The sequence below is a fragment of the Idiotropiscis lumnitzeri genome, chromosome 3 (assembly GCF_059441095.1).
Source record: "Idiotropiscis lumnitzeri isolate Australia: NSW breed Sydney's pygmy pipehorse chromosome 3, RoL_Ilum_1.0, whole genome shotgun sequence".
Taxonomy (NCBI): Eukaryota; Metazoa; Chordata; class Actinopteri; order Syngnathiformes; family Syngnathidae; genus Idiotropiscis; species Idiotropiscis lumnitzeri.
In genome coordinates this window covers 11,482,069-11,509,934 of record NC_142393.1, presented here as the reverse complement: position 1 = coordinate 11,509,934, position 27,866 = coordinate 11,482,069, and the positions used below count along the sequence as shown (strand labels likewise).

At 41.3% G+C, this 27,866-nt stretch overlaps 1 protein-coding gene across 4 annotated transcripts in view; it reads right to left on the bottom strand.

Moving 5' to 3' along the window:
• Positions 1–981: 981 nt before the first annotated feature.
• Positions 982–27,866, bottom strand: part of plekhg5b (pleckstrin homology domain containing, family G (with RhoGef domain) member 5b) — a 51,693-nt gene continuing 24,808 nt past the window's right edge. For 2 of the 4 annotated variants that reach the window (XM_088291844.1, XM_088291845.1), the window contains 19 exons: positions 21,724–21,865; positions 20,918–21,017; positions 20,771–20,831; positions 20,433–20,524; positions 20,049–20,185; positions 18,910–19,076; positions 9,198–9,389; positions 7,690–7,863; positions 6,521–6,616; positions 5,891–6,091; positions 5,068–5,178; positions 4,843–4,992; positions 4,620–4,757; positions 4,038–4,157; positions 3,800–3,932; positions 3,440–3,555; positions 3,209–3,366; positions 1,774–2,610; positions 982–1,037 (listed from right to left, as the gene is read on the bottom strand). In XM_088291844.1, coding sequence (XP_088147970.1) covers positions 1,028–1,037; positions 1,774–2,610; positions 3,209–3,366; positions 3,440–3,555; positions 3,800–3,932; positions 4,038–4,157; positions 4,620–4,757; positions 4,843–4,992; positions 5,068–5,178; positions 5,891–6,091; positions 6,521–6,616; positions 7,690–7,863; positions 9,198–9,389; positions 18,910–19,076; positions 20,049–20,185; positions 20,433–20,524; positions 20,771–20,831; positions 20,918–21,017; positions 21,724–21,865 — 3,135 coding nt within the window. In that variant the 3' untranslated portion in view covers positions 982–1,027. Of the gene's footprint in view, positions 1,038–1,773; positions 2,611–3,208; positions 3,367–3,439; positions 3,556–3,799; positions 3,933–4,037; positions 4,158–4,619; positions 4,758–4,842; positions 4,993–5,067; positions 5,179–5,890; positions 6,092–6,520; positions 6,617–7,689; positions 7,864–9,197; positions 9,390–18,909; positions 19,077–20,048; positions 20,186–20,432; positions 20,525–20,770; positions 20,832–20,917; positions 21,018–21,723; positions 21,866–23,139; positions 23,549–25,073; positions 25,169–27,866 lie in introns of those variants that run through there. The other 2 variants (XM_088291847.1, XM_088291846.1) reach the window with 2 other exon arrangements.

The window sequence follows — 27,866 nt, the reverse complement described above, 5'->3', positions numbered from 1 at the left end:
TTTTGTAAACATTTTCTTGTAAATTCATTACTTTATCCACATAATAGTTGCACCGATTTCCAATATACTTATTTTAATGTTCCAACTTCATTCCCCTAATATTTTTCCTTGTCCTCATAGCATTGCAACTGCAATCTTGTGACTTCACTCTTTCAGAATAGCATGATCTGTTTTTTTCTCTTTAGTGAGACATTAATACTCCTCTGTACAAAATAAATATTAGACATTCACAAAACGAAAAAAGTAAACAGACAAAATCTTTGTGAAGTGGAAAGTTAAGTGTTAAAGTGTTTTATCTCCTGGGACGAGCTGGCGCACTCAATATTCAACATCCTCTTCCAAACAAATTTGTTCAATCTTGCTACAAAACCAAAAAACAGCCAAGCGACTGTCGTGTGTGTGTGAGTGAGTTTCGATGTGTCGTAGCCCTCAGAGTCACTCTCGTTCAGGTTGTGGTCTATGAGTCCCCTCCCACCTCGCCGAGCAATGAAATCAAGCAAAAACAGAAAACAAGAATGCCCGCAGATGGAGAAAAACCTGATGGACTTGTCTTTGGTTGCGTGGTTCACTTTTGGTCATTGATCATTCAAACACAAACACGCACACACAAACTCATGGGACTGGAGATTTAGTTTCACTCCTTAGTGATTCTTTTTTTCCGAAACAAATGTGCAATTAACTTTCCTCTTGTTGAAGCACATCAAAAAGTCAAAACAACATCCACTCTGGGTTTTGTTTAAGAGGTTGGGACCCCTGCCGCTTCCTCTCAAGAAGGGAAGGTCAGTGGCGCCCCCTTGTGGTGCTACGTTCTCTGCAAAAGTGCAAGCAGTGAAAGAAAGAGTCTCTTGTGCGCTGCCGCCCCCTGCGAGCCGGCGGAAGGGGCGGGGGGCGACCGAAACGGTGCTCGGTGTTGCTGGGCACCGCATGGAGAGCGCGCATCGGGTGCTTGGAGCGGTGGGGGCGGCGTCAAAAGAGAAAGAGAAGAGAGAGTGCAGTTGTGTCTCCGGGAAGAAAGACAAGTTGGTGGTTACACCTCCCTGTGGAAATGAGAATACACAAAGTGAGTCAAATGTACTACAATGGATCAATCAATCGATCTAACCTGCTCACGATAACTTTGGGGTATTTTGGGTAAAATTTCAGGATGAGCCTAAAATGCCATTACAAGTATAGTCGCTAAACTTTTAAAAGCACATGTTCAAATGTTCGTCTCAATACTTATTGTACAACTTGACTAATATTTTTATTTCCAAAAATGTGTCCACTTCTTTCCCTTTCTGTGACTTTTCCAGTCTCTTTATCATTGTTGCAACCTGCAGATGACACGCTAAACTCAGCCACCATATCCCTCTGAGAATCTTGTTTGAATCTTCAGAATTGCTGTTGAGTAGAGAACTGTACTGTTGATCTTTTTTTTTTTTTTCAAAAAGCATGTCGAAGAAGACCAATTCTAAATGATGCAGGAAAATTAATGTCTCTTCATGGATTCAAATTTTCCTGTTCAGCTCATTGGTTGAAAACATAAAGTCGTGCAAAAAGTACTGTCACAAAAAACTTTCATTCCAAAATTTAGAGATTGATTTAAATTCACCCCTTAACTGACCCCAACAGGTCTAATGGGGGCCACAAGAGGGCGCCAGAGCAGGGGGGGGGAGTTTACAGGGAATCAAACAAATCCAAAGTGCCTTTGCGAATGCCTAAATCCGTATCCTGGAATTTCACCCCCAATTTTTTGTGAGCAGTGTTTCTACCTGTGCCATTGTGCGCACTTACGATGCAGTGAGCGTCGAGTTGAGGACCAGAGTGGTGCGTATTCGATAGAGCTGTGCTAGCGTCAGTTTCTTGTGCTGCTGTGCCGGTGATTTCCTCACTCTCGGCGACGTTTCTCCCAAATCAACGCCACCCGTTGGCTCCGACTTCCTTTTAGCTTCCCCGTCTGCGACACAAGGACCGCCCTCATCGAGGGCATCCCGACGGAGCTCGACGGCGCCGTTGCTCCCGAGCTCCGACAGGCTCTTGCTGTGTGCCAGCGAGGATGCGTCCGAGTGCGTTGGGTCGGCGTGGTTGTGCGAGGGCGGTGTTTTGGCATGGAGGCGCTGCAGGAGGTTGTCCTCGGAGCGCGATAAGACAAGATTGGACATCTTTTGGAGGCAGTGGAGTCTCGACTGGACATGAGCCCGCCGTCGAGGTTTGCACGGCTGGACCACCGACAACTGCGAGCCAAGCGAAGCAGAATCATCCTCCTCCTCCTCGTCTTCTTCCTGTTCCCCCTCTGCCTCCTCTGTGCCCTCGTCTTCATTTTGCGGGGGCTGAAGTTCTCGGAGGAGTGACTCTGGCGAGAGCGTACCGTAGGCACTGTCCATGGAGAGAGAGCGGCACTGAGGGTCCAGCTCGTTGCACTCATTATCCGCCTCCTGATCCACCTCCGAATAAATGCTGCAAGAGGTCCCGTGAAGAGCTGTCGGCCGCTCAACTTCCGACAGGGCGGAGACGCCATCGGCTACGTCGGGATGTCCCTCAAGGGCAACGATGGAGGCAGAAGACGTTTGCGACTCGGCCAGATCGTCGACTTCCATCACTGACAATGTCTCAGTGGAACCATCCGACTGACTGAAAATCAACAGAAGAAAACATGTCAGGTTCCAATTTGTTCAGAAAGCGCAGTTAAAAAAAAAGAGAGTAGACTTAGGTGCTGTTCATCAATAAACAGGTAAAATATTGCACAAGTAGTTAGGCTGGGTTTAAAAAAACAATTGGTTCATCAATTTGAATCAATTTCGTTTTAATAGCCCGATATGGAATCACAAAACCATAAATTGATCCTTTTATTTAATGAGTTAGTTTTTTTTTTTGCCACTTAATTTATACAGCCTGTTGTCGGAATTGATTTCAATTATTATATCCTGTTTTGGTCAGGTCATATTCAATAAAACATACATGATTAATGTATTAATATTTTTCCTAATGCACAAAGTTATAGCAAGATGTTTCTACTAATCCTCGCATTGATTCTACTGAGAATGTCTTCCATATAAAAATAAAATTGGTACAGTGCAAAATCCTGAACTGAATCGAAAATCAATCAAAGTGAATCGGGAATCGAATCAAATCGGACCCGTGTGAATCGAATCGATTTTGGAAATGATTGATACCCAGCCCTAATAAATAACAAAGCTAAGAAGGAAATTGACTTGATGTTCTCCGGCACCTTAAGCTATGCTGATCTTTGTGCCTCAGACACGGTGAACTGGCATTGGAGTTGCTGCTCTCATCTTCCTCATCCCGCTCTTCTTCGCCCTCCGTGCAACTCGTCAGCGAATTCTGCAGTCGGATCACCTCCTCAGTGCGGAGCCTCTGGAGTTGGTTCTGTCGTGTAAGAAGAGAAGTTAGACGAAGTGATCTCACCACCGCATATGGATGGGAGGCAGAGAGCGCAAACCTGAACGTTGCAGATTGCCTCAATCCAGCTTCGCCCCTGGGGTGCGCTGTTGGCCTGGAACGTGTAGGCGGCCACAGCGCTCCTGAACTCGTTGAGGTAGATGAGGACGAAGGAGCCTTCAAAGATGAGTGAGGGAAAAATGATGCAGAGGAGGGTTAGAATTGGTGAAGTGACTTTTTGAACTCTTCAAGAAAGAATTTCACTTTTAAACTACATTGACGTTTTTTTATATCATGGGGATTCACCGGTCAACAGTACATCAATTCAACTCTTGTTTTTTTTGTTTTTTTTTTTAAATAAAAATGCCGAAGGTATTTGTTGTATCCCTTAGCATTCACATTTCAGTCAGTGGCATCTCACCGGTGTCTTTCAGCTCCTTGCAGATGACATTGTGGATGAGGAGAGGCTGCCGGATGATTTTCACCTTCTCTACTCTCTTCACGGGCTTTGTGATGAGCAGTAAATCAGTGAAAAGGAAGCAATAGACGTCCATCTATAGTGAAGAAAGTCAGTCAACAATAATTAAAAAATACATTAAAAAAACAACAAAAACAAAAGCAAGGCCGACAGATGGAAAGCAGGAGAAAAATTTTGTTACCCGGCTGTCTTTGCCCTCCTTCATCCTCAGAGCGCCCTCCAGGTGAAGCTGTCGAGTCTCCTCGCCAGATGTTCCTTTCATGGGAGCCATGAGGTCAAAGTGGTTGAACTCCTTGAGGATCTAAGTGGGGACACATGATTTGTTTCTTATAGAAGTCATGAACGTTTGGGTTAAAGTTTTTTATATACGTGCAGTATATATATTATGTGCGTCTGTCCTCACTTTGTCTGGTATTTTCACGCAATATTAACCAAAGTTTGAACACACAAAGTTTCTGAGCTGTGAGAAACGCCGCCCATTTCTGTGTTATATGGAAGAAAGTCCGGATGAATTGAAGGAAGTTATCGGGAGAGGGTTTATTTTTTAAAATTAAATAATTGAATTATTTAATTATTTGAAATTGTTATTTTTTTTATTCATAGGCCACCGATTGCTTCAAAAGAAATTGATATTATTTTCTTGAGCAAAAAATATACATCAAGTGAAATTGTTAGTGAAAAAAGACACCATAATTAAAGTTGTTAAAAATTGCTGCGTGTCGACCGCCCCACTTAAGGTGAGCTCTGCCCGGCTGATCCTCACCTTCTCCACCTCCTCGCTACTGCCCTCTACTGCCTCGTATGAGTCGATGCGGGCGGAAATGGTGGCCAGCCTCTGCCGTTCCTGACGCTGACGCATGTGAGAGTTGATGCTGTCGATGAAGCCCTCCACCGAGGCCACCTAGAGGCCAAGCATGATCGTTAGGAAGTCTAGGCTCGTTTCAATGACAAATGTGTGATAACCGTGCAATCCATGCGCCCCTTACCATGCTGCCGATGACATCGCGAGCGGGAGGCTCATCCGTCTTCTTGAGCACGCTCTTCAGCAGGAGGGGATATTTGGTGAGCCGCTGGTGAGGTTTTGCTAACATGTCTGCTAACTTGAGCCGGTTGCACTGCTTGTGCGTCTCTGCCCACTGTCATCAAACGGGAGACTTGTTACACACAACACACAGGAACGCCTACCATCCGAGGTTGTCACATTAACTCACGGTAACGTAGGTCCTGAAGAGTTCATTGTCCCTGAGAAGCGCTCGCATGTTCTCCATGCAACTTTCCTCCTCCATGCAGTAACGGATGTACGGTTTGAACCGGGAGGCGAACTGTGGACAAAAGCAACAGTTTAGTGAGGTGCGACCTGTAAGACAGGATCAGTAAGGCTGATTGGGATATTTTTATATCAGTTCATGAACTTATAAATTGTGTAAAATTAGAAACTGTTCACATGGCGCCATTAACTCATTCACTGCCATTGACGGCTAAAGACGTCCATGATCCCCCTTTTTTTTTTTTTAAACTCGGCTGGTAGTGAATGAGTAGAGTGCAAATTTCACGCAAAAAAAAACAAACCAACTGGTGCAATTTTTTTTTCTATTATAAATAAAATTTGAGGCAATGTATTCAAACATGAATCAGTGATTTTTTTTTGGTTGTTGTGCTTTTTTTTCTTTTGGTAATATATCATAAAAAATATTAGTTATTCGGGTCATTAAAAATATTTTTACATGAAATTCTTTTATCTCAGTTGTGACATATTAGAACACATTGATAACTGTCATATTGCATCCCTCTAATCTCGTTGCACACTTGAGTACAATGACAATAAAGGGATTTCTAATTTCTAATTATCCAATCATCAATATTGACATTTTCGGCAAAGTCTCAAAAGATTTTTAACAGCTTCAGCTAGACTGAACAAATAATTAGATTTCCTTTAGACCACGTATGTAGTAACCATTACACACAATATTTAAATACATCAATGTGACTATGAGGCGTGGAAAGGGGTGTGGCCTGTCCCAAAGTGCGACCTACCGTCCTGAATCCGTGCTGAAGGTCGGTGGGGTCAAGCAGAGCCCGGGCCTGCCTGGCCTTGTCCAACAAGGGGAGCATGACCTGGTTCCAGAGGGCCGTATGCAGACGCACAATCTCCTGGATGTTGCTGAAGAGCCGCGGCGGTTCCACATCGGTGAGCAGGCCACTCTCCTGCAGGTTGAGAAGGCCGCACAGGAAGAGCTGGAAACACAAAAGGACAGGGTCCCACTAAATTTTCAACATAAAGGTTTGTTTTGGTGATACAAATGTTTCGGACTGAAATAAAAAAAAAAAAAACACTTTTGGGCCTTTTTCCGCGGCTGTGACCTCAACATTTTTCACGTGCTATCGGACCACTGATAGTCAAACCTCGAATGAATCACAATGCTCAGGATTAGTCTACGCACATATATGTAAACTACAGAAAAGCGCTGCATGTCAAAAATATTGTAGATTTAATTCAAAGCATTGAAAAAAAAAATCAAATCAAACCATCTGCGACAAGTTGACTGTCTATTGCTTCAGGGAGTCATCCGGCGCGAAGGCCACTTTATATTTTACGACTTCCAGCAAACAATGTCAATCATTTTTTGTGCCTGTGCGGGGGTGTACAGCGGCTGTTGGACTCACGTCCGTGATGACTCGGAGTTTTTTAATGTAGGTGGCCTCGGTGTGCAGCAGCTCCCATATTGCCTCCTGTTGGTGGAACTGCCTCCTTGTCAAAGTCTGAAACACACACACGAACAAGCAAAAAAAAAAAAAAAAAGAGAGACTGTAAATTTACAGTGTGTGATGTAATCACTGCACAGGGCGCACTACTAAAGCAATAAAAGCTCAGTCTGGCTATCTTGGTTAGTCATGCACTTGCGCTTGCAATTAACAGCAGTGCAATCATGGCTTGTAAACATTCTTCTGGGAAATCAGAGAAAGTAAAAGATAAGGAAGTAGTGGGAGCCGGTTGTCTGATTTTTTTTCCCATGGCAAAATCCTGTGTACAGAACAGTAATATAGATTGTAAGCATTTCAAATACTAGGATCCACTTCCGAGGTTTTAGGATACTTTGTGGTTCATTTATGGTTTAAATTTATACAGCTAAAATGCAGTAATCAGAAATGAATACTATTACTAGGTAATTATAATTACTTTTCGTGTGATTCCGATATTCGGTGGCGGTGGATGTTTGCACTTGTACCGTACAAATGTTACGTTGTGAAGCCAATGGATTTTGACAAACAACACACGATCAAAAACATAAGCATTCCTATTTTGAAATATACTTCTGTAAAATTCAACCATTAGGTAAGTTAAGAACTGTTTTGGTAATTATTGGCGACCACAGTTGAGAAAATCCCGGAATTTCCAGCCAGGACTCTAATGAAGATAAAAGCACAAAGTAAATGGATGGATGAATTCATTTTTGGGGATTCCTGGTTGAAATATTAATCAGAATCAGAATGCCCTTTATTGTCATTGTACTCAGTGTACAATGAGACTGGAAAACTAAAAAAACTCAAACTAATTAAAAAATGTAGGTGAAAAATTACAAAAACAACAAAAACAAACTGGCTCTGGTTAAAATAACCTCTTTGGCTGAGCTAATAATAAATTTCATCAAGGTGACGAACACGAGCCGTGCGTCAAATTGAACACTGCAAATAATTAGGGGGCAGTACACAGTATGCTACTCGTCGTAGATCTCAGCATAAGGGTAGCGATATACAAGCTTTGAGCGGCAAATATCAGTTCTACTTGATTGGGCAATGAGACAGCTGCTAAGCCTCCAATTTGTTTGGATTACCTCAGCGTTGTCCAGCAACATCTGCCAGCTGTCCTCCAGGACCAAGTCAGGCTCCTGCTCATCCTCCTCCTCCCAGGAGTCCTGGTGGAAAGAGAGCTGCCGCGGCACTTTGGGCAACCCGAACAACGTGTACGAATGCAGCTTGCTGTGGAGCTGCTCCAGCCGGTCCACTTCCTGTCGGGCACAAAGTTCTACACTGTTAAGCTAGAACATGGGAGGACCACGACGATGAGGGGGAGCGATCATAGATGCCAGTTTCGTCAAAAAGACATTTGTGGGTGGTTGGGGGGCAAATTTAGAGGTGCAAAAGGTCGAGGTCCCACTGCACGATCTCGGGCTCTGGGGAGGTTAAAGTGGCTGGACACGGTGAATAGACACGAGTCCACCCCTGACAGGTGACTGACAGATCGTGTCGCTATCTGACATCTGTCACTGGGTGGGATGTGAACGCACAAAGGGGTAACACAATGTTTTATGAAGGCTTTGTTGCTACTCTTTAGGGCTGTCAAACACTTCCATTCTCAAAGCTGTTACGCTTTATATTCTAAATTTTAAATATCTACACATTCAGATAGATTTATTTATTGGAACATCCACAAGAGGGGACAACAAAGGAGCTGTAGGGATACAACAGAAAGAAAAACAAAAATTAAACACTTGTGGTATCTCTTTCTCAGAATAACATCAAACTGTCTGACAAGGGTGCTGATTTGCCAAACATTAACTTGCACCTCGGCTCGGAACATGACAAATTATTCTCATGAAATGGCTGCTTTTTCCTTGATATGCTTCAGATTGTCAAGCATTTTGACAAAACACAAAGAGCAGATTTGAAAGAAATCAAAAGAATATTTACTGTTGAAACAATATAGCAAAAGAATCAATTATCAATCAAAAGTCATTTTGGAGTTGATAATCTATTAGTTGTCGATTAATCGTTGTACCGCTACATAGTTTAAACTAGCTAGCAAACACTAGCTAGCTAACTAGCTAGTGATCAATACATGCCTTAACTTTTGAGGAACTATTGAAGAAACATCTCGTTATGAGATACATAATAGCAGTAGCCTACAAACAACCCAATTTTTTATGGTAACCAATTTTGTGTGCATCACAATCAGTTAAAATTAGTCGTCTACTGTTAAAATAACAACTGTGATAGAGAAAATGACCGGTATGTTCATGATTTTGTTTTTAATATGAGGGACAACCAGTGCAGAACATTTCCTCTGACAACTCATTTCCAGAAGTCCTGGCAGGAAAATATCTGAGCCAACAAGATTTGGAGGGAAATGATCTCACCACCTGCACCTCTGACCTCCTCCCACTGTTGCCTTACTACTGTTTTCTTGTAATGTTCTCGCTTTGGTACGTCTGGCTGACAGGCCACTAAAGCCAAACAGGAAGTCACCACAAGGTTTGTATTATTGTACTTTGTATTATTATTTTTTTTTAATTTGTGGACAACAAGACTGTTATTGTCGAAGACGAAGCCATGAGAGGCTTACCTTGCCGAATGATGCTGTTGCAGCGTTGGAGCTGAAAAAGCCACTGAAGCGGCTGGCGGCTCGGTTCTTCCAGCTGTCAGGACCGGAGCCGATGCCGGGCAGCGAGCCACCCATCTGCCCGAGCGTATCCGGTGTGGGAATGTTCGTCTCCCCAAGAAACTCCGTCATGTTCTTCCTCCGCCGGGACTGACCCTGCAGGAGTGAAGCGCACGAGAGACGGTCCTTGTTAGTTTGATTTAATGAGCGCTGATCATTTTAGGTAATGGATCAAATGTTTTCAGCAAGGTAGTGACAAAAAAAAACAGGTATCAGTTCACCACGTGATGCCGTTGTTAAAAAAACAAAAACATTTAAGCCTACATTAACATTTCAAGAGCTCAAGCATATAAAATGTTGGAAAAATAAACATTGACTTTTCTAGTGCTAATTCCATCCAGGATGCTTATCTGACAGACAACAAATACATGGAGGTCAAAGGACTGTGATGATAAACGAAAACGAAACAAGTATCAGTATTGTGGCCGTCTTTTGGGAAAACAGAAATGTTCCATATGGATGAATGGAAAGAGGGACACACACAAAAGGAGGACACAAACAGGAAGTTGTCAGGGGAATTTGGCGTTCGAGATGACATCAGCAGAGCCATTAAAACAGTCAGACACAAACAGGAGAGGGAAGGACGGCCACTTCCTCGCAGTGAATGCTCATTACATCATAGAAAAGTTGCTCCATTCCAAGACTGACCATTGACACCCCCCCCCCCCCATTGTTACCCTGTCAGCAAGGCTCGCTGTGCACCCTTCACTTTACGAGCACCAACAGAGCAAACAAACAGGGGCCGCCGCCATATCTGAGGAAGCACTTGTTTTTTAACCGCCGCACTGTCAGTGTTGAGGAATCTGCCGCTATGGGGGGGTCAGCAAGAGCGAGAAAATACCCCCAACCTCCACCACCACCTTCAAATTCACATTCCACGATGTTGACACCGGCAATGGAACACTTTGACAATTCCAAACGAATTCCTTTGCAGAGACAAACAAACACCAGAGACACGTTTGTGCTCATATCTGATTGGCTGAAGCTTTATGGTCAGAACCAGGAGGAGGAGGCGGGGGGCGGGGGGTCTGTACATGAACCACTGAGGTTTCAAGACCATGACCAATATTGCTGGGTTCTTTATACAAGACCCTTTTTCAATCAAGAATGGTGCAAAAAATAAAAAATAAAAATAATAATAAAAAAAAAAGTTGCTTTGGCCTTGTATAAAACAAAAACGATATACTGTTTTAGTCAGAATACAAAAACGTGTCATCACTGAAAACAATTACATGTAGTCAATGTTACATTAATTTTATGGTTAAAACTTACCAAAGTAAGCAAACATTGCCAATCCCAATAACTCACTCACTACCAGGGAGTAAAACATTTTTTTAAAAAAGTAAAAAAAATAAGAGTATTTAAAAAAGCTTTCATCTGATATACATCTTCCAATATTTGTCAGTAAATAAAAAGGGCTCGCTTGTGAAATTCAGAGAAGAAAAACTTTTTTTGCCATTGGGTGTGAGTGAATATACAGTGGCATCATGTATATTGAAACTTATATGACTTATTCGTATTTATGGTACGATTTCATCGCTTAAAAAAAAAAAAAAAAAAAAAAAAACACTGGGTTCTAGTCCAGTCACCTGGCGGCAACAAAGCGCATCTATTCGTATCAACGAAAGACAAGGAAGGAAATGGTGATTTTCTTTTTGAGGGCATGCTTGGGCTAACATCACAAAATCTGTGTAAACCGTCACTTGGAACTTCCTGCACTTTGTCTAAAGGAAGAGGAAAGACATTCAGTGCAACAAAGTGAAGATAAAAACCACTAATCGTGATTTGTTTGAATAAAACAAGTGCTGACAAACTTGGTGTGTCAAATACATGAGCGAACTTTCTGTCATTAACTGCGGCAATTGTTCGAGGAAAAACAAAACAAAACAAAACAAAAAAAAAAAACAACCATTTTGGTTTTTCAGCTTCTCTCCTGACAGTTAAGCTAAATACAATCTAACGATTTCTGTTCGCCGTTCGTATCTTGAAGATAACGATGAAAACAAAGCCACTTTTAAAAATAAATAAATTAATTAATGTAAAGTTGTAATGACCTTCCTTGTACACTCACCATCGAAGCCAGAGGCATGTCAAAAGTAACAAAAACCATCTTGATCCCTCAAACGGACTCATGGGTCGCAGCCCATTCTGGCACCAGCTTCAGTTTTCTCTTTTTAAACAATGTCCAGCATCCAGTCGACTCGCCGCACTTGTCTACCTGGAGGATTAAAGTCCAGGACCTGGTTCGATGTGGCCGCAGAGTAACACCGTCCCCCCCACCCCCGAGGAGTATTATAATTTTCTTTTTTGTGAAAACGGGGACGCCCAGGCAGTGTTGCGAAGCCCCTGGCCGCTTGCATATCATACGAACACTGGCATGAAGTCATAGCAACCAGGAGGATCCTGCCTCATTGTGTTGGCCAGGAAAAAAGGAACGGAAGGCAGCAGTCCCCTGCCCCCTCACCTCCCCCCCAAGAGAAGAGGGTGATTTGAATATTTGGAGGCAGAGCTTCAAGGCAACAGCTTGCAATGCTATCGTACAAACAGCGATGACTTGAACTTCTGATTCTTGAGTTTGGGGATTGACTTCTTGACAGCAACCAAAGATGCTTCCTGGAAATGTCCGTTTGACATTTTCAGGTTAACGCCCAAAAAAAAGCATAACCAAGAGAATGCATCGTAAATGGTCAAGCCCAACGGACGGAAGTGATGTTCCAAGCTCCCACGCCGCCACAAAGCCTTCATTTACGACACGAAAGCCAGCGGGGATCTTCCAGGTTAATGATATTAAACCTCGCTCTCAGCCTTATCTTATCAATCGCCATTTGTGGGAGTAACCTTGGCAGGGAAACGGGAAAATCTTTACATGGGAGAGGACTGTATGGTAATAAGCCAAGGGAGAGGTTTCCCCTCCCCGCCACTGATAACAATTCCCCTTGATCAGGCAGGATTGATTAACGATGGGAAAACTTCCTGAACGCTTCAAAACACACACAGAAAAACGTCACATGCACAACCAGGAAATGGATGTGACAACAATTCCCCTGCTGTGAACACATACTTCACACTGAACAGGTGACAAACTGTTGACGTGGAAGTCGAAAATAAAATGGGTTAGCCTGACTGAAACTGGACTTTGAATGATACAAGCATAAATGTCCCAAAGTTAATCTAATACACATTTGGATAGTCTGCTGAGAACATGATTTTTTTTTTTTTTTTTTGCATTATGTAAACATTTAATAGCGATCAAAAATCACATTGATCCCCACACGTTTAGACTTAAAAATGGACTACAAGAAGCTAACTCCTTCAACTGCACATCTCTGGTAAAGTAAACATCGAAAGCTTATTGAAAACAGCTTAGCAGCGCTCGTTAGGACAAGCTGTAATTCATAACCGATGGTATAGATAGAGGGAGGAGGGAAACAGATGCTCATGCGTTTTCAATCACTTTATTAAACAAATGGGAACAAAAGGAAGCAATCAAAAACATATTCTGACGATAGCCTCAAATGACACCGCCGCCGTACACCACATTGGCTCAGGAAGTAGACGGCCAAAAGCATGTCCTCCCCCGCGTCAATTTCCACATCACAACAGAACAGTCTCGGCTTCTGAAGTCATGTACGTTTACCTACACAGTCCTAGTTCCGAAGGTGAAAGCATGTATGGCGCCCCCATGTGGACCAAAATAAAACCTGCACCTCACATGCATACGCTCGATTGTCTAATGATGATAAAGTGCAATCATTTAAATGATCTCTAAATGATACTTTAAATACTTGGTCGCGACTTCATGGATTTTATCGATCGGCATGATCTGGAACTTAACCCCCACAATGAACGAGAAATTATTTTACATGCGAGCTGTTTGCCACCAGCTACCGAGTTATATAGTTATTCTCGTATACAGTCGAGATTTAAATCCTATAGCGCCGGCATGCCCCATTTGAGGAAATTGTGGCAGCAGAAGCTGATCTCTAAAGACTTGAGATCAAGTTGCACTGTGGACAAAAAAGTAAAAATGGAAATACGTTGCTGGAGGGATGCTAGTCTGCTTACAGGCGACAGTCAGTGGCCGCCCCCCCCCCCAAAAAAAAAGATGCAGCAATGTTTGTGTGCCGTTTTCCCTCTGACATCAACACAAGTTACATATACAGCAGAGTGCAAGTACAATTTCTGCTTGAGGGATTTAGAATCTGTACAATAAATAAAGCAAAAATAAACATGACCAATACTGCTAGTTGTTGATTTTGTCACACTAAAGGGGAGATAAACAAAAAATGATGACACGAGTTAAACAATAGGAAACATTTCGAACCAAACTTTTGGAGATATTTTTAAAATGGGGAATTCAAATGAAAATGTTTTTTAAAAAAAAATGGTGTCTTAAAACCTTGCGCAGATCAAGATAATTTAGCTGGATCGCATTTTGCCAGAAAATGTCGGCCCGTGGAGAAACATTACTTGAATCAAATATATGCTTAATCAAAGTAGCTCTTGGATAACCCCAAGATCAGCCGCAACAAAACAAAATTGACTTCCCTTGATTATCATGTGAAAAATGATTTTTTTTAGCCAGGCTCAGTGCCTCTCACCTGACAGTCATTTGCTTGGTTAACTTCCGGCGGCGGAGACTCTGGGATCTCCACTTGAAGAAGGTCCCAGCTGTGCCATGTGGACAGGCGGCCGAAGCGCATCATTTAATCACGCAGAAAATACAAAAATAATTCTCCCACAGAGAGACAGGCTGCAGGAAAGTAGCCGTAGTTCAAAACTGAAACCGGTGGCCTGCCTTAACGCGACCTGATCCTGCAGGTACGAAGTGCTACGGGCCGAAGGTCACACAGTCATCTCCACCTAAGGGTGTCAGGAGATTTCTTTTGTCCTACACGACACACACGAAACGCGAGCAAGCACACACACTTCTACTGCTCCACCCACAGCACAGAGTCGCTATATATGCAAGACTATACTGGTTCTTTGCAGGATCAATTCAGCCAGCGAGAAAGGTGAAAGTCCTTTTTGAATGCAACTGGAATGTTTCACTTGGACGGGTTGACAAAGACACTCAAAAACATAATTTGGTTTTAAACAGGCTTTACATATTTATTTTCAAAATAAAAATTCTATAAAATTTTTAATATACATGCCACTCACTAAAATTTGGCACTTAATCAAAAAAAAAAAAAAAAAAAAAAACGACAGTATTTCGATTTATTAGACACCATCTCACTAGAGAGGGAGTCAGATCCAACGGCGTCAAGAGGACACGTGTGACGACCCTCTGTCAGCCAATGTCATGCAAAACCACCCGGCGCAACCTAAGCCTCCCATTGTGAGCCATCAGACAGGTCTGATGATGGTGTGTGTCGAGCAATAGAAACAACAAGAAGCGGATTCAAGAGTCTACAGCACAGTTTGGAAAAGAAGTCAACCAAGGCAATAGCTTTACACACAAAGAGGGGAAAAAAAATGGATCTTTGCAAACAGAGTGCATGAATACTTTCTTTCCTTTGCCACATTGCTCAATGTCTTATCACTCACATGAACTTTACACAGTCCTAAAGGCTTTTGGGGGCTTTTTTGACGTAATAATTCCCAAGTGCTGTGATCATTTTAATGTAAAGGTAACTACCTCAAATGCCAGGACAGTAAAAGGTGTCAATTTTTGGACATGCGTTTATAGTCGAGTCTGAGTCAATGTACAATTTCGGAGAATATACACTCTTGAGGGGGGGAAAAAAAAAATTGGCCCCTTGACAATCGCTATTATATAGACTTGGTGGAGCATGACAGTGACAGTGTTGTTCCTCCTTAGGTTTTATAAAGGGGACAAACTACCAAAACAATAAGTGCCGAGCTCGCTTTTATAGACTGGAATACTTGCACTTCCCCTTCTTGACAAAAAGACAAGTCAGGGCTTGAGTTCTTTGTTTTGCCACAGTGTTTTAAATGTTATTTCACTTACACTGTTGCAATACACATGAACAACACACTGGGGGGGGGGTCTCGGTTGGGGGGGGTGAATGCGTGAGTCAAAAGTGTATTTACAGAAGTCAAGTCAGCAATGTGACACGAGCTCTTGCTCCAACTATTTACGCAGGCAAACATCATTAGATAGATGTACAACCGTCATCCGTTTTGGGGGACTGAAAAGCAACCAAGAATTTAAGAGTAGCGTTTGTTTATTTTGTGGGTTTTAGAGAGGGCGGAGTCAATATTACATTCAAGTAAGGCTGAACTTTGCACAACATAAGGAAACAGGCATGGAAAGGTATCATAAAAGTTGCACGGGAATTCCCTTCGGATACACGCGTACAGTATGCTGCTGCACTCGGTAGTCATTTTGAAGATGTTGATTTAAGCGCCAGCAAACAATTAATTAAGGTTGTGTTTTGGCAAACTGCTCGGTTTAGGAAGATTTGGAATGAGTTTGAGCTACATAAAAGCCAAAGTCATTCGATGCAACTAAAGTTTATTGGATCACTAAGCTATGATGGTTGGGTGCTATGTCGAGATTTAAATAATGGGTGTTAAGATTTGAAATGGTGCTTAATCTTTGCAGATTACAATGGTAACGTGTTAAGATTTTAAATGGTGCTTAAAGTTGTTAGAGGTAGAATTAAAGGATGACAATTTGTTGTTCTGGAAAGGCGGGGCCATACGATACAATATAAAACTCATTTCCAGGGCTTATTTTTGCGATCAGAAAAATGTTCTTCGCTGTAACGGCAGAGTACATTGTAAAACAAAACCAAGACAATTTCCCTTAACTTTAATAATATTAGCGGTGACACAGTCAGAAATGTAACTTAATGTGCTAATTATACCGACGCTCCGCAGCAAAAAAAAAATGCAACTTCAAGTGTTCTGACTGAGAACTTGGGAGAAACAACCTTTTTGATGCAGCATATCCGATCCCTGGACAAGATTAGAGGATGATCATTTAAATGTTTAATTTTGGAGTTAAAAAGGAAAAAAGAAAGCTCCGCAAAACAATTCTTATTCAAAAATTAAGAAAAAAATATCGCAGTCGTTTTTTTATTTCATTTTATTTTTTTTCTGTGTAATCGTTGAATTCTGAATCATGCCCCAAAAAAAACAACAACTCCAACACTACACTAGTAGTGCTTTGTTGCAGCACCTCTGCCTTTTAGAAACTGTACTCTTCATCAATCAGGCTCAGTTTTGCTGATTTTTGCCTTGTCATTTAGCATTTTATTTCATTTCCATTGGCCTGAGATCCGGACTGCAGTGCATGGCATCGACACTGTATGTGCGCATTATCTTGAAAAATTATGTCACCAAACATTCTTTCAATTTATGGAATCAGAAAAGTGTCCAAAATCTCAATGGAAATATACACTTATATATAATATACACTGCATCTACAGCCCATGACTGCTTTTCTTGAGCCCATTGTAGCCTTGTTTTTTTCCCGTTAAGGTGTTAGGGATGGTTTTTTGTTTGGATTTTTTGTAGATCCCATTTCATTGAGGCGGTTTCTTACAATTTGCTGAAAGACTGACTCCAGCTTCTGCCCATTTGTGTTAATAATCATCCAACTCATCACAAACTTGAAAGTTACAATAACAAAGTGTGTCGAATGCGATGGAGTAATAATAAAATATCAACAAAAAAGTTGGCCAGAAGAGAAGTGACCAAAGGCTACTCCAAGTTATGTAGACGCGTTTCAGCAAGGTTCCATAACGTGATTTTTAATTTTTTATTTTATTTATTTGAATCTAGCAATATATATTATACAAGCCCCAATGAACAAAATCATTTAAAAAGACCAACCAATTTCTTGAAAAAAATAAATAAATAAAAAATAATCCACGTTGTGTGTGGTCCAATCAAACACATAAGACAATGTTGACAATTTCGTCCAATTTACAGCTACGTATATCTCAACTGACACACATCTAGTACGCCTGTGTTTACATTCATGGAACACACAAAACAACCCACAAACGCCCAAACAGCACATACACTGTATAACGCCACGTGCGAAAACGCCGGGCAGAGACAAGAGCAGAAACAAACAATAATGAATACAAATATTAAATGTTACACACTGTTCAGTTGACCTTGGTGACTCTTGTCGCCAGCTGTTGTGAAAGCCCAAAATAAATAAAAATGTACCGTACTGTATTGTAGTGATTTGAGGATAACGTCTATCATAGTACTCCGTTAGCTGACAATTATTTATTTCATGAACGACACACCTCTAACCGGTTCCCTCCTTTCTTTCTGTTTACAAAGCTATGACACATATCCCGATTGTGACACTTTAATATGAAATTAAACCGGAGCTACATTTGCGGACAAACGATTGTTTGGATGAACTATCCAACAGTTTACGGACACAAAGACAATGACAATTCCAAGTTGCAACAGGAGGTCTGACGCTACAGAGATCAAACAGACTTCCTTAGCAACGGACAAGTTTGTTTGTGCTGCGTGAGTTTATTTGCTGACTAACTTTCCAGACTTGTTACTACAGCTGTCAAGAAAACTATTTCACCGTTTTTCCTCACTCAACTCAACACTGACATCAACACCTACGCATACCTCGTGAATTATCAATCTCACCTGCGGCAACCAGTTTGGAGATCGTATGCGCACATTTCAAACATTTCTAATATGACAAGGAACTCCTAAACGATCTCTTTGTTGTTTTCAAAACACAAGCACGAAGTTGAAGTTCGTACTTTGAGTAGTCATTTCACGCAGGTTATTAAACTTCTTTTTCCGATTGCTAACAGTATAAACAAAGAATGTCAATTTAACGGTGTTAAAGTTTGAGTGGTAGTTTATCTTTATCTTTTTGAATGTGAGGCGTGTATTCTCTCTCATGGCCACCAGGGGGTGATTGGCTTCAAGGGAAGGAAATGCCTTGACAACACAGCTAGAAAGGTTTTATCTGACTTTATGACAATAAAAAAAAAGATCATTGTTGATAACTCTGCCATATTTCAAGATGTTTTTCTTATTTTTTTGGTGGATTTGTGTTAAATTTGATGGTAATCGCTTTTTTCCCTCCCAAGGGAATTTTTATGTCAATTGTCCATTGCAAAACTAAATTCTGCTAATTTACACTGAAATATACAGTAGATATTGTGAGATTTTTTTTTTCTCTACAAGTGAGCCAGCAAGTTAAGCACACAAGGTTACATAAATCACGACAGTAATGTTGCTACAGTTACAGAATAGGCCTAACTTGAGAATCCTCATTTGATGCTAAAGCTAATCACAAGTGACATGCAGGAAAATGGAAGCGAGTTGTTCATCTTCAGGAAATAAAACTCCTGGACCGTGTGACAAGGGTCATTGGGTCTCATCAACTTGATGACTAGACTGTCCTACTTCCATGCAGCCAAGCACATCAGAGTGAAGCAGGAAGTGGACTTAAAATGGGGTTCAAGGGGTCACATTGTCTCAAAACAGGCACCTGAAATCCACAAATACAATCCCAGACTTCAAGTGGGCAAGATACTCCTTGTACAATGAGGTCACTGACGGGGATGCGACGGCACGATGGGAGCGCAACAATAGAAGGTGAAGTGATGGAAAGGAGAGAAGTGTGTGTACGTGTGAGATGACTCACCAGCGGATCGGCGCCCTCGCGACGTCCCAGAGATCCGTGCTCCACCCTCTCATTGGCGGGTGTGAGGATGTAGGGGTTCTGACTACCAGCGGGCTTCATGTTGGGCAAGCTCAGCGACCTCATGTCCTTCACCCCCTGCTCCACTTTTAGTTCGTCGCCAGGCCGTGCTTCACGACAAAGGAGGACCGTTAAAGGAAGTCAAGTCAAACATTTGCTTTACAATATGTTATATTGATTAATGTTCTGTTTGTGGAATATTAAGTAATCGGCAAAATCCGTATGATTTTATCCATCTCAGGGGGCGGCCATTTTGAAAATGGCATCACAGATGCTCAGGGCTCAGATAACAACCAATCACGACTCAGCTTGCAAATATCACAGGACCAAACTCAAAAAAACTGAAAAGGAAAATCTCCACAGGTCAAGACCAGAGTCGATATTCGAAAGGCGACCTTCAGAACTGTGAGGCAGATGTGGTTGCCACGAGGAAATTCTCTGCGCACACAGTGGTATAAAATCAATGGCGTGAAAATCCACAGGGGAGTGATGTCAGGACCACTTGTTTTGTTTTGTTTTTCTCTACAAAAACCAGTACACACAATATTTACTTTATTTTTCAAGAATTGATTTGTCTGTTCGAATGCAAACATACTTAGCTCTAAGGCCCTGACACTTTTCGGCCCTTTTATCATTGTTGACAATCTTTGTGACAATTACCCTATTTTTCTGCAGCGCAGATGTAAACGAGATGAACGTGTTCCACCTCGTTGGCTAGCTTTATTCACTTTTAAGGAGTCCACTCCCTTTCCTCTTTGAGTCTGGACAGCGGGCGTGAGAGGAAACTGGCCCATACAGATTACTCTCGTAATTGTAAAGGTCAGCTCAGATAAGAGAGCCCATGTCAAATACACCACATGGCATAGAATCAAAAGGCTTCTTACTTTCCGCGAACAAAGTGGTATTGTTGATGCCAGTGTCATGAGTCATTTTTAGCTTATTAAATACAATGACATGTGGCTGGCAGCAGCTTTTGAACACACACAAACACAATTATGTGCTCCCAGAGAGGACCCGAAAACCTTCAACCAGTACTCAAATATGACCGCCAATCAGAGATGACGCGACAGTGTTGCCTTTACCTTTGACTTTGAGGTAGTGTCCGCCAAATCGATAGGCCTCAAAGTTGAGGGACAACGGCGTGTTGGACTGATCCAGGAACAAGTCGACACGCGACAGCTCGATGCCGTTCCTCTCAAATACAGGGCCGAGAACCTCTCTGGCAAAAAGCAGACGAATGACGAAAAATAAATAAATAAATAAATGTCAAGGTTTCTTCCATCCGCATGACCTTTGACCGATTGACGTTTACTTGAAATGTGTAGAATCGGGCACAATGCACTTTTTTAATTGCTCTTTTGAGTAATACATCAATCAGCCGTGAGCAGCAGTGACATTTATGAAATAAATTTTAAGTCTGTTCTTATGTTATGAACATCATTCATCGTTACTCAACGTCAGCTCACCTGAGTGTTTTCTTTTTCATAGCAGGCACTATTTCTGTGTTGATGTCCACGTTGAGGTCAAACTTGAGACTGAAGCACTCTTTGCTGGGATCCTGGAGGAGGTTAGGGGAGGGGAAGACAGACACACACACACACACACTTAGTTTACACAGAAGCTCTCCTAGCTGCACCAGACTGTTGATATAGCGCATGCAGGCTCTTTGCACCCCCACAGGGAGGCTCCTGCAAACTGTAGCTTTAAGCCTCAGAGCAGCTTGGGCGACAAGTCCAAGCAGTATTATAAGCAAAAACAACCAGTGGGTTTAATGGTGTTGCCCTGCGTCTGGATGAGGACCTACATCGGTGTGTCTCCTGCGTGGCTTCTTCTTCACTAGCTTCATACCCCCTGTTTTCTTCTCCCTGCAAATAAGGGACAATAGGTTTAAAAAAAAAAAAAAAGAAGTGATTATATAATTCTAACAAACAGAAAGAGGAGGGTTACCAACCCGCGGTCACTGCTCCCTTCATCTTCTTCTTCGAGGTCAGAGGGGGCACTGGTGCGTGGGGGGCAGGATCGCGTGGACACGTTACGAGCCAGGATGGAAGCTAGGGGGATTGTTGATCGGACACAATGTATAATAACGACAACGACAGCAATCATTATAATGTCACATAGTGGAAAGTGGCTTTGTAGTTTTTAAGCCATTTCGTCATCCGGTTAACTAAACTAACGAAAGGAGATCAAAATAATTGCTTGCCTCACGAGACAATTCAAACTAAGATTTATACTCTTAAAAATAAATTTGTGCAGATAATAAGCTGCTTCTTGACAAATTTAGAAGGGAACATTTTTGGAAGAATTCCTACTATAATCTATATAACATTTGTGATTCTGAAACTGAATACAAAAAAAAAAAAAAGAAAGAAAAAAGGAAACTCATTCGAATAAAAACAAATTCCTTAGTGGAATAAATACAGTTTAAATTGTGGTTATTTGGATCGCTATAAAACCTGAAGTTTTAGATTCATATTTATACTTAATTGGACTGGAACCAAAAAGAAAAAAAAGCAATTTTTTGTGACACAAGCGGCAAAAATTTAAAACGAAATATTTTATCAAAAAATGTAACCAGATTTGCATCGTGAAGTTTACTTCCTTGAACTCCACAAAGTTTTGGAAGAAACTGGTGGTGTAGTGCTTTGAATTGAGAAACAATCAAACAAAGCAACACCTCTTCTTGTCAGGGTAATTAAAGGACATGTTATCTATGATAGAAGAATCTTTTTTTATTATTAAAATAATGCATGCTACCTTGAGGTTGTAAGTCAAATCGGGGGTGCCGGTCAAAGTGCATGTTTTCGTTCTTCTCCATGTGGCAGCGCGAGTCACATGACTCGCACAGGTGAAGCGGGCTTGTGCTGTTCAGGCCTTGGCAGTCGGGGTGGTGGCAAACCTACAGATTACAAAATAAAAAACACACAAAAAAATCATTGTCAAACCAACAGAAGACTGGGCTCAAGTAGAAGATTTTATAAAATATTATAAACTGGCAAAACCTGAGCATTTGAATAACAACTAAAATATTCCCAAGATTTGCACACTCCCACCTTCCCACCATCTGTCTCGGTCTGTCAGCTTTTCACCTTCGCGCGCAGATCCGAGATCGGCTTAACCATTTACAATCCAAAATGGCCACCCCAGAACTGTGAACAGCCAAGATGACCACAGACCAGCAATGAACCGGAAGCAGCTTTTTCAGAGTCCAGACAGCTGGCAGCAGAAGGCTGCAGGATTAAGGAGATCCGTCTCAGACCAGACAGATCTAACACTCGCACCGACCAACCTCCGTGACCTCTTCTCATCCCTCACCTCAAGGGGCGGTGCGCTGGTGAACACCAGGGGGCCCTTGCACGCCTCCTCCGCCATCACACACACCCGCGTCAGGATGCGAGAATGTATGGGAGATACAATGGAGGTCCCGCGAATGTACTTCCTGTCATTGTGCCTGTGTAGATTTTGTGCGCGTGTGTGCGCTCGATAGTCCAGCTTTTACAACGGTGTCATCACTGACGTTAAAGGCCTTCCTGCAGTGACCGTGTGCTTGGAGATAGCGTCTGTTGTCAATCGCCTCGACAGAGATCCATTCTATTGAAAGTGGAGCTGCAACGATTATTTGATTGACATGTTTTGATTATTTTGCAAATTTACAGGATTGGTCCGTAAAATGAATATCAAAATATATAATTTAATAATAAATTGTTCTGGCAAGGCCATCACAGCATGTAGAACCCTGGTAAAATGTGGTTGACTGTATTACAGGTAGCTGCAAACAATAAAATTGACAAAAATGAAATTAAAATAAGTATAATGTCTAAATGTTGCAATGTGGATAATGTATGGCTTTGTGCTTTTAAAAAAAACATCACCTCTAATTTCGCAGGATACTGTAAACAGTATATTGTATATGTTGTAGAGAATGCTACCAATTATCAAGTGAACTATTACTTATTTTTCTTGATGGACTTTAGTCGTCTTCCTTTTACTTTCACTTGTTGTTATTAACATGTTATTACATGTTAATAACAACATAACATATCTTGCATTATGGCGATTAATAGAGATGTTTGCACCAAAATACCAAAATATATTTAAAATCTTATTTCATGCTAATGTTGACTAACCTACGACTTAACTGAAACAGCCAACAAAGAAAGAGAAACGACATACCCATTAGTACTTTCATATCCTCAAGAGTGACTCCAATGATTTTATAAACAGTTTAACAGGAAGTAAGGATATTCCACTTCCTGTCAGAGAGGAAGTAGTCCGTTGATGTCACGAGGAAAAGGCTAAGGACCTCACCAAGTGCTGACCAAACGTCCAGTCGGCCACCTCGCGAACAACCTGCTCCCACCTCATTAATTAATAATCCCCTCTTCTCAATGTCTAGCCAAGTATAATTGCAGTTTGGAGGGAACAGGAGGCGCTAAGCGGGGAAGAACAGGGGAGGGGAGAAGGATGAGGTCCCAATGATAATATAAAGCAATTCGGGAAAAGGAAAAACTTCCCTCTAAAAGCTTTTGAAAAAGAGTTTCTCGCCTAATCTTGAGGCCTAATTGGTGACTGTGCTCTGTCAAAAGCATCTGACGCTCCAACAGAGATTAAACAGAGCTGCTCGACCCACCACGAGCCAGAACCACCTCCTCTTCCCTCCTTCCCTTTCTCAGGGCTACGACCCCTCCCTTCCTCTCTTTTGCAGCCACGCTCACAATAGAAGGGCCAGACTGAGCTGGGCCCTGAGCGCCAACAAGTTATATTTAGAAAGATACAAGAGGAGCTCTCGGTGAATGTGTCCGTGTCCAAAAAAGATTTAATGTACTGCACATCAACCTATTAATCAACTTTAAAGTGGATTAGATTTTTTTTGTCCAAATCAGAGATTGTCCTAGACAATAAAAAATAAATAAAAATAAAATAACTATATATATATATATATACATATACATATACATATATATATATATATATATATGTATATATATATATATATATATATACATATACATATACATATATATATATATATATATATATATATATATATGTATTTATTTATTTATTTATTTATATATATATTTAGATTTTAAAGAAATACTGTACACCACTTTACACTTAACTTGACTCAAGTTTTGGTGCCATGTCTAAAGCTCCCGTGTAATTTACACGTTGGCTTGGAACGCAAAGCAAAATATTGACCAAGCGATGTTTCATCAGTCAAACTGCCACTGTAGTCGGTCCTAGAGTTAGAATGATTCCTATCCGTCAACCTTTACTATTGTACAGACGATGTTGAACTTGAATTTAAACATTCTTAACTGTCAGAAAAACAAAAGTTATTTGACTTACTTTACTTCTTAATAGGGGGTGTTGTCAACATGGTAGGAACCTATAGGAATACACGAGGAGCCTGAGGCCTATTTAAAAAAAAAAAAAAACTAAAAAAAGTTCAACAATGATGGGACAATGTAACTTTCGAGGAAGGTTTTAGAAGTGATCATTTGATGATGTATAGAAATAAAGTGTTGCATATTATAGTTCTCCTAATTATTGTGAGAAATCATGAACATAAGTGTCTTCACATATGGTTGGTGACCCCCTGTTCTATAGTGTACTTGACAAAAAAATAAGAAATAAAAAAAAAAACATGAAAAGTTCAAGCTTTGGACAAAGTGCTCACAAGATACATTGCCGCCTCGCGTGACCGTGCATGACAGCGCTTCGAAAGGTTTTCTGTGATTCTAAAGTCCTATTAACAGATGCGCCCACACTTATTCCGCAGGCGTTTGTGTGCGTGTCATCAATCATTACATGGTCATAACACAAGCAAGTCTGCAAGAAGATGACTTAGAAGGTGAGTCAGGATGATTCTTTCATCCTCCACAAACCACGAGAAGCTTAGTTTCCAACACCGCTTTATGTACTGATTTTTAACTTTCTGGCAACCTGGATTAAATGTATTCCATTGTTTTGGCCTTCATGGCAAAATATAAATACAATCATTTCAATTAACGCGGCATTGTGGACAACTGTGTGAACGACCAGAACGATTGCCACAAGACTAAAAAAAGATAAATGGTAAATCAACTGTGAATCAAACTCACCAATTTTTACTCATGTCAGGAACAAACAGAAATTCGAATTGTATTTTCCCTCCAAACTCAAAGAACAGGCCGTCCTGCCAGAGCACACCTTGCACTTATGTAACTGCATGCATCACAGTGTGCATGTTTGTGTCTGTCCGGTCCAAGAGGGAGAGGTTGAGGTGTGTGCGTGTGTGAGTGTGTGTGTGTGTGCGCGCTTGGGGGGGAGCGCAAGCAATCAGAGCTCCATTTGTTTCTGCTCTATAAACTTTAAGATGTAAATATGGCACATTAGAGGCATAAAGACCATTAAAAGGGAAGTTAACCCCCCCAATTTATTTGCAATAAAATGTTGTCTGTGGCTTCGCTAGTCTAAACATGCCATTTTGTTTAATATCACGTTTGGGGAATATGAGTTGAACAGTAAAGCCCACCTGTTTTTAGCCATGTCGGGGGGCAGACATTTGATCAGTTCTGTCGACTGAAAATGACATCACAGTTGCTCAGGGTTAAGCAAACCACAAATCAGAGCATACCTGTTTTCTGAAGCTGAGCCGTGATTGGTCGTTATCTGAGCCCTGAGCAACCGTGATGTCATTTACAGTTGACAGGAAGTGACAGTGGCCCGCTGAGATGGCTAGAAATTATTGCTTAACTCATTTACCGCAAACATAATATTAATCAGAAAACCACGTTTCGACTCATGGGCATGTTTAAAACATATTCTTGAACAGAAAAATTTGGAGTTGACTTTAAATATGATGTAAATAATGATACATTAGAGATGCACAGACCATTGAAATAAGCTCAAAATCCGTAATATTGCTGTTATCATTTTCTCACTTTCAGGGGTGGAAGCGGGCATGAGTATAGAAATATACGGTGGAGATTGCCATCTAAATGTTGATGATGATTGAGTTTTTAGACATTAAGCAACAAGCTTTTTTTTTTTTTGCGGACCGTTTGCCAAAATCAGTAATTGCACATTAAAACATTTTGTGCCACTGCAGCCTAATTCTAGTACAATCAACAAATAAATGTTTCGTCAATACTGACATCCATTCAGATGCACTTCATTTTCAGCGCAAAACTGCATTCTAAATGAGACGAAGCTATGCCGATTGTTCATCATTCTCGCCTTCTGACTATCAGTCAGTATATGAGTGGAAGGCTCACACATGGTCCGGCTGGAACAGACGCCACATCCATCAGCACGGACTGTCAGAGCACAACTATACAGAGTTACTTACCGTCAACATCTGCATGGCGAGCCTTTGAGCTACGTCTGCTCAATGTTACTTTCCCCACTTTTGTCTCCCAGACAGTCTGCATTGTCCCCTTGGGGGCTGGACATGAGATAAACGAGTCCTCGCAAAGCGTTTTGCTGGGGGAGCCCTAACATGAAAGCATTTTGGGTTCACCTCGCCCCAATTGGCGAGTGGGCGATCAGTTGTCTGGCGACAAATTACTGAGATCCGAGGGGGTTTGAGAAAGGCCGCGCCCAATTCTTATTTATTTTCAATAAATAAAGAGAGCACGTGTTGAGCAGGGCCCAGCAGATGCGCCGAAGGAGTGCTTATGCAACACAATGGCCGCCAGTCCGCGCGCCTGCTTTACATTAAACAACTTGATTGTGGCCATGCACATGTGGAGCTACTCAAACAGAGGCACTTGTCTTTGATCCTTCAAGGTGAAAGCAAAACAACCGTGACAGACTCGTCCATGTGTTTAGCTGACATGTACAAAAAAAAAAATCACAGCGGCAGTCATACACAATGTGGAGACTGGCCTACCTTCAATTTGTTCAGAGGAAATAAAAACAATTTTCGCTACACATGTCGTTCAGCCATCATAAAACTTTTGAATAGTTAACAGGTGAAGTTTTTAGCAATATTTTGGTATATTAGGCATCATCAGATCAAAGCAACAGGTGGCTATAACAATAACCATAAAAGCCATTTTAGCGTTTCATGAGCGTGAAGTTGTTTTTTTACGCTTAATATTCACTAAACAATAATCCAAGATAGCTCTATGAAAATGTACAGTAGCTACTACCTACAAACAGTCAATGGAGCGTCCGTAGGGTCCCATTATAAATCAAACGGCGAATCAAAAGGTACCAGGTCAGATTGTTTCTGCATATAGTACCCCCCCCCCCAAAAAAGAAAAAAAAAAAATCGAGTTGGAATTTCCCCAGAAAGTCATGACTCAAAACATAATTTGCGTGTGGACCAAAAGTCAAAGAGGAAAATGATGTGGACTTTGTCTGTGTGTGTTAGTGGGGCACAGTACTTTAAACAACCCGCACAATCCTCACACACTCCGAATTTAAAGGGGCAGAAGGTTGAATCAATGAAATCAGATTAAGATTTAAAACAATCAAAATAACCCGCCTATGTTATCCAGCGCATGAAAAGGAAGTTAAAAATAGTGATAAAGTTGTAGTACAAAGATTTCCGGTTGATTTTGTGCCCAATTCCACTTTTGTGACTCAAGTCAGCAAAAGCAAATCGATCGACTGGCTCGAAAGCAGGGGTCACCAACCTTTTGGAAACTTACTTCTTAGTTACTGTTTAATGCGAAGGGCTCCCACAGGGATACATACTTCTGAAATAACAAATAGACGCAAATTAGTTTAAATTAGATTATTAATAATTAATGACATTCATTGAGATGAAAACACTGGTCACATTAACGATATTTCACTATAAGATTATCAACGATAATTTAATAATGCAGGAAACTTTCAGTGCTTTGTTCCTATTAGCGTTTTGATTGAGAACGGATGACTTCTACAATATTCCCAGTAAATCA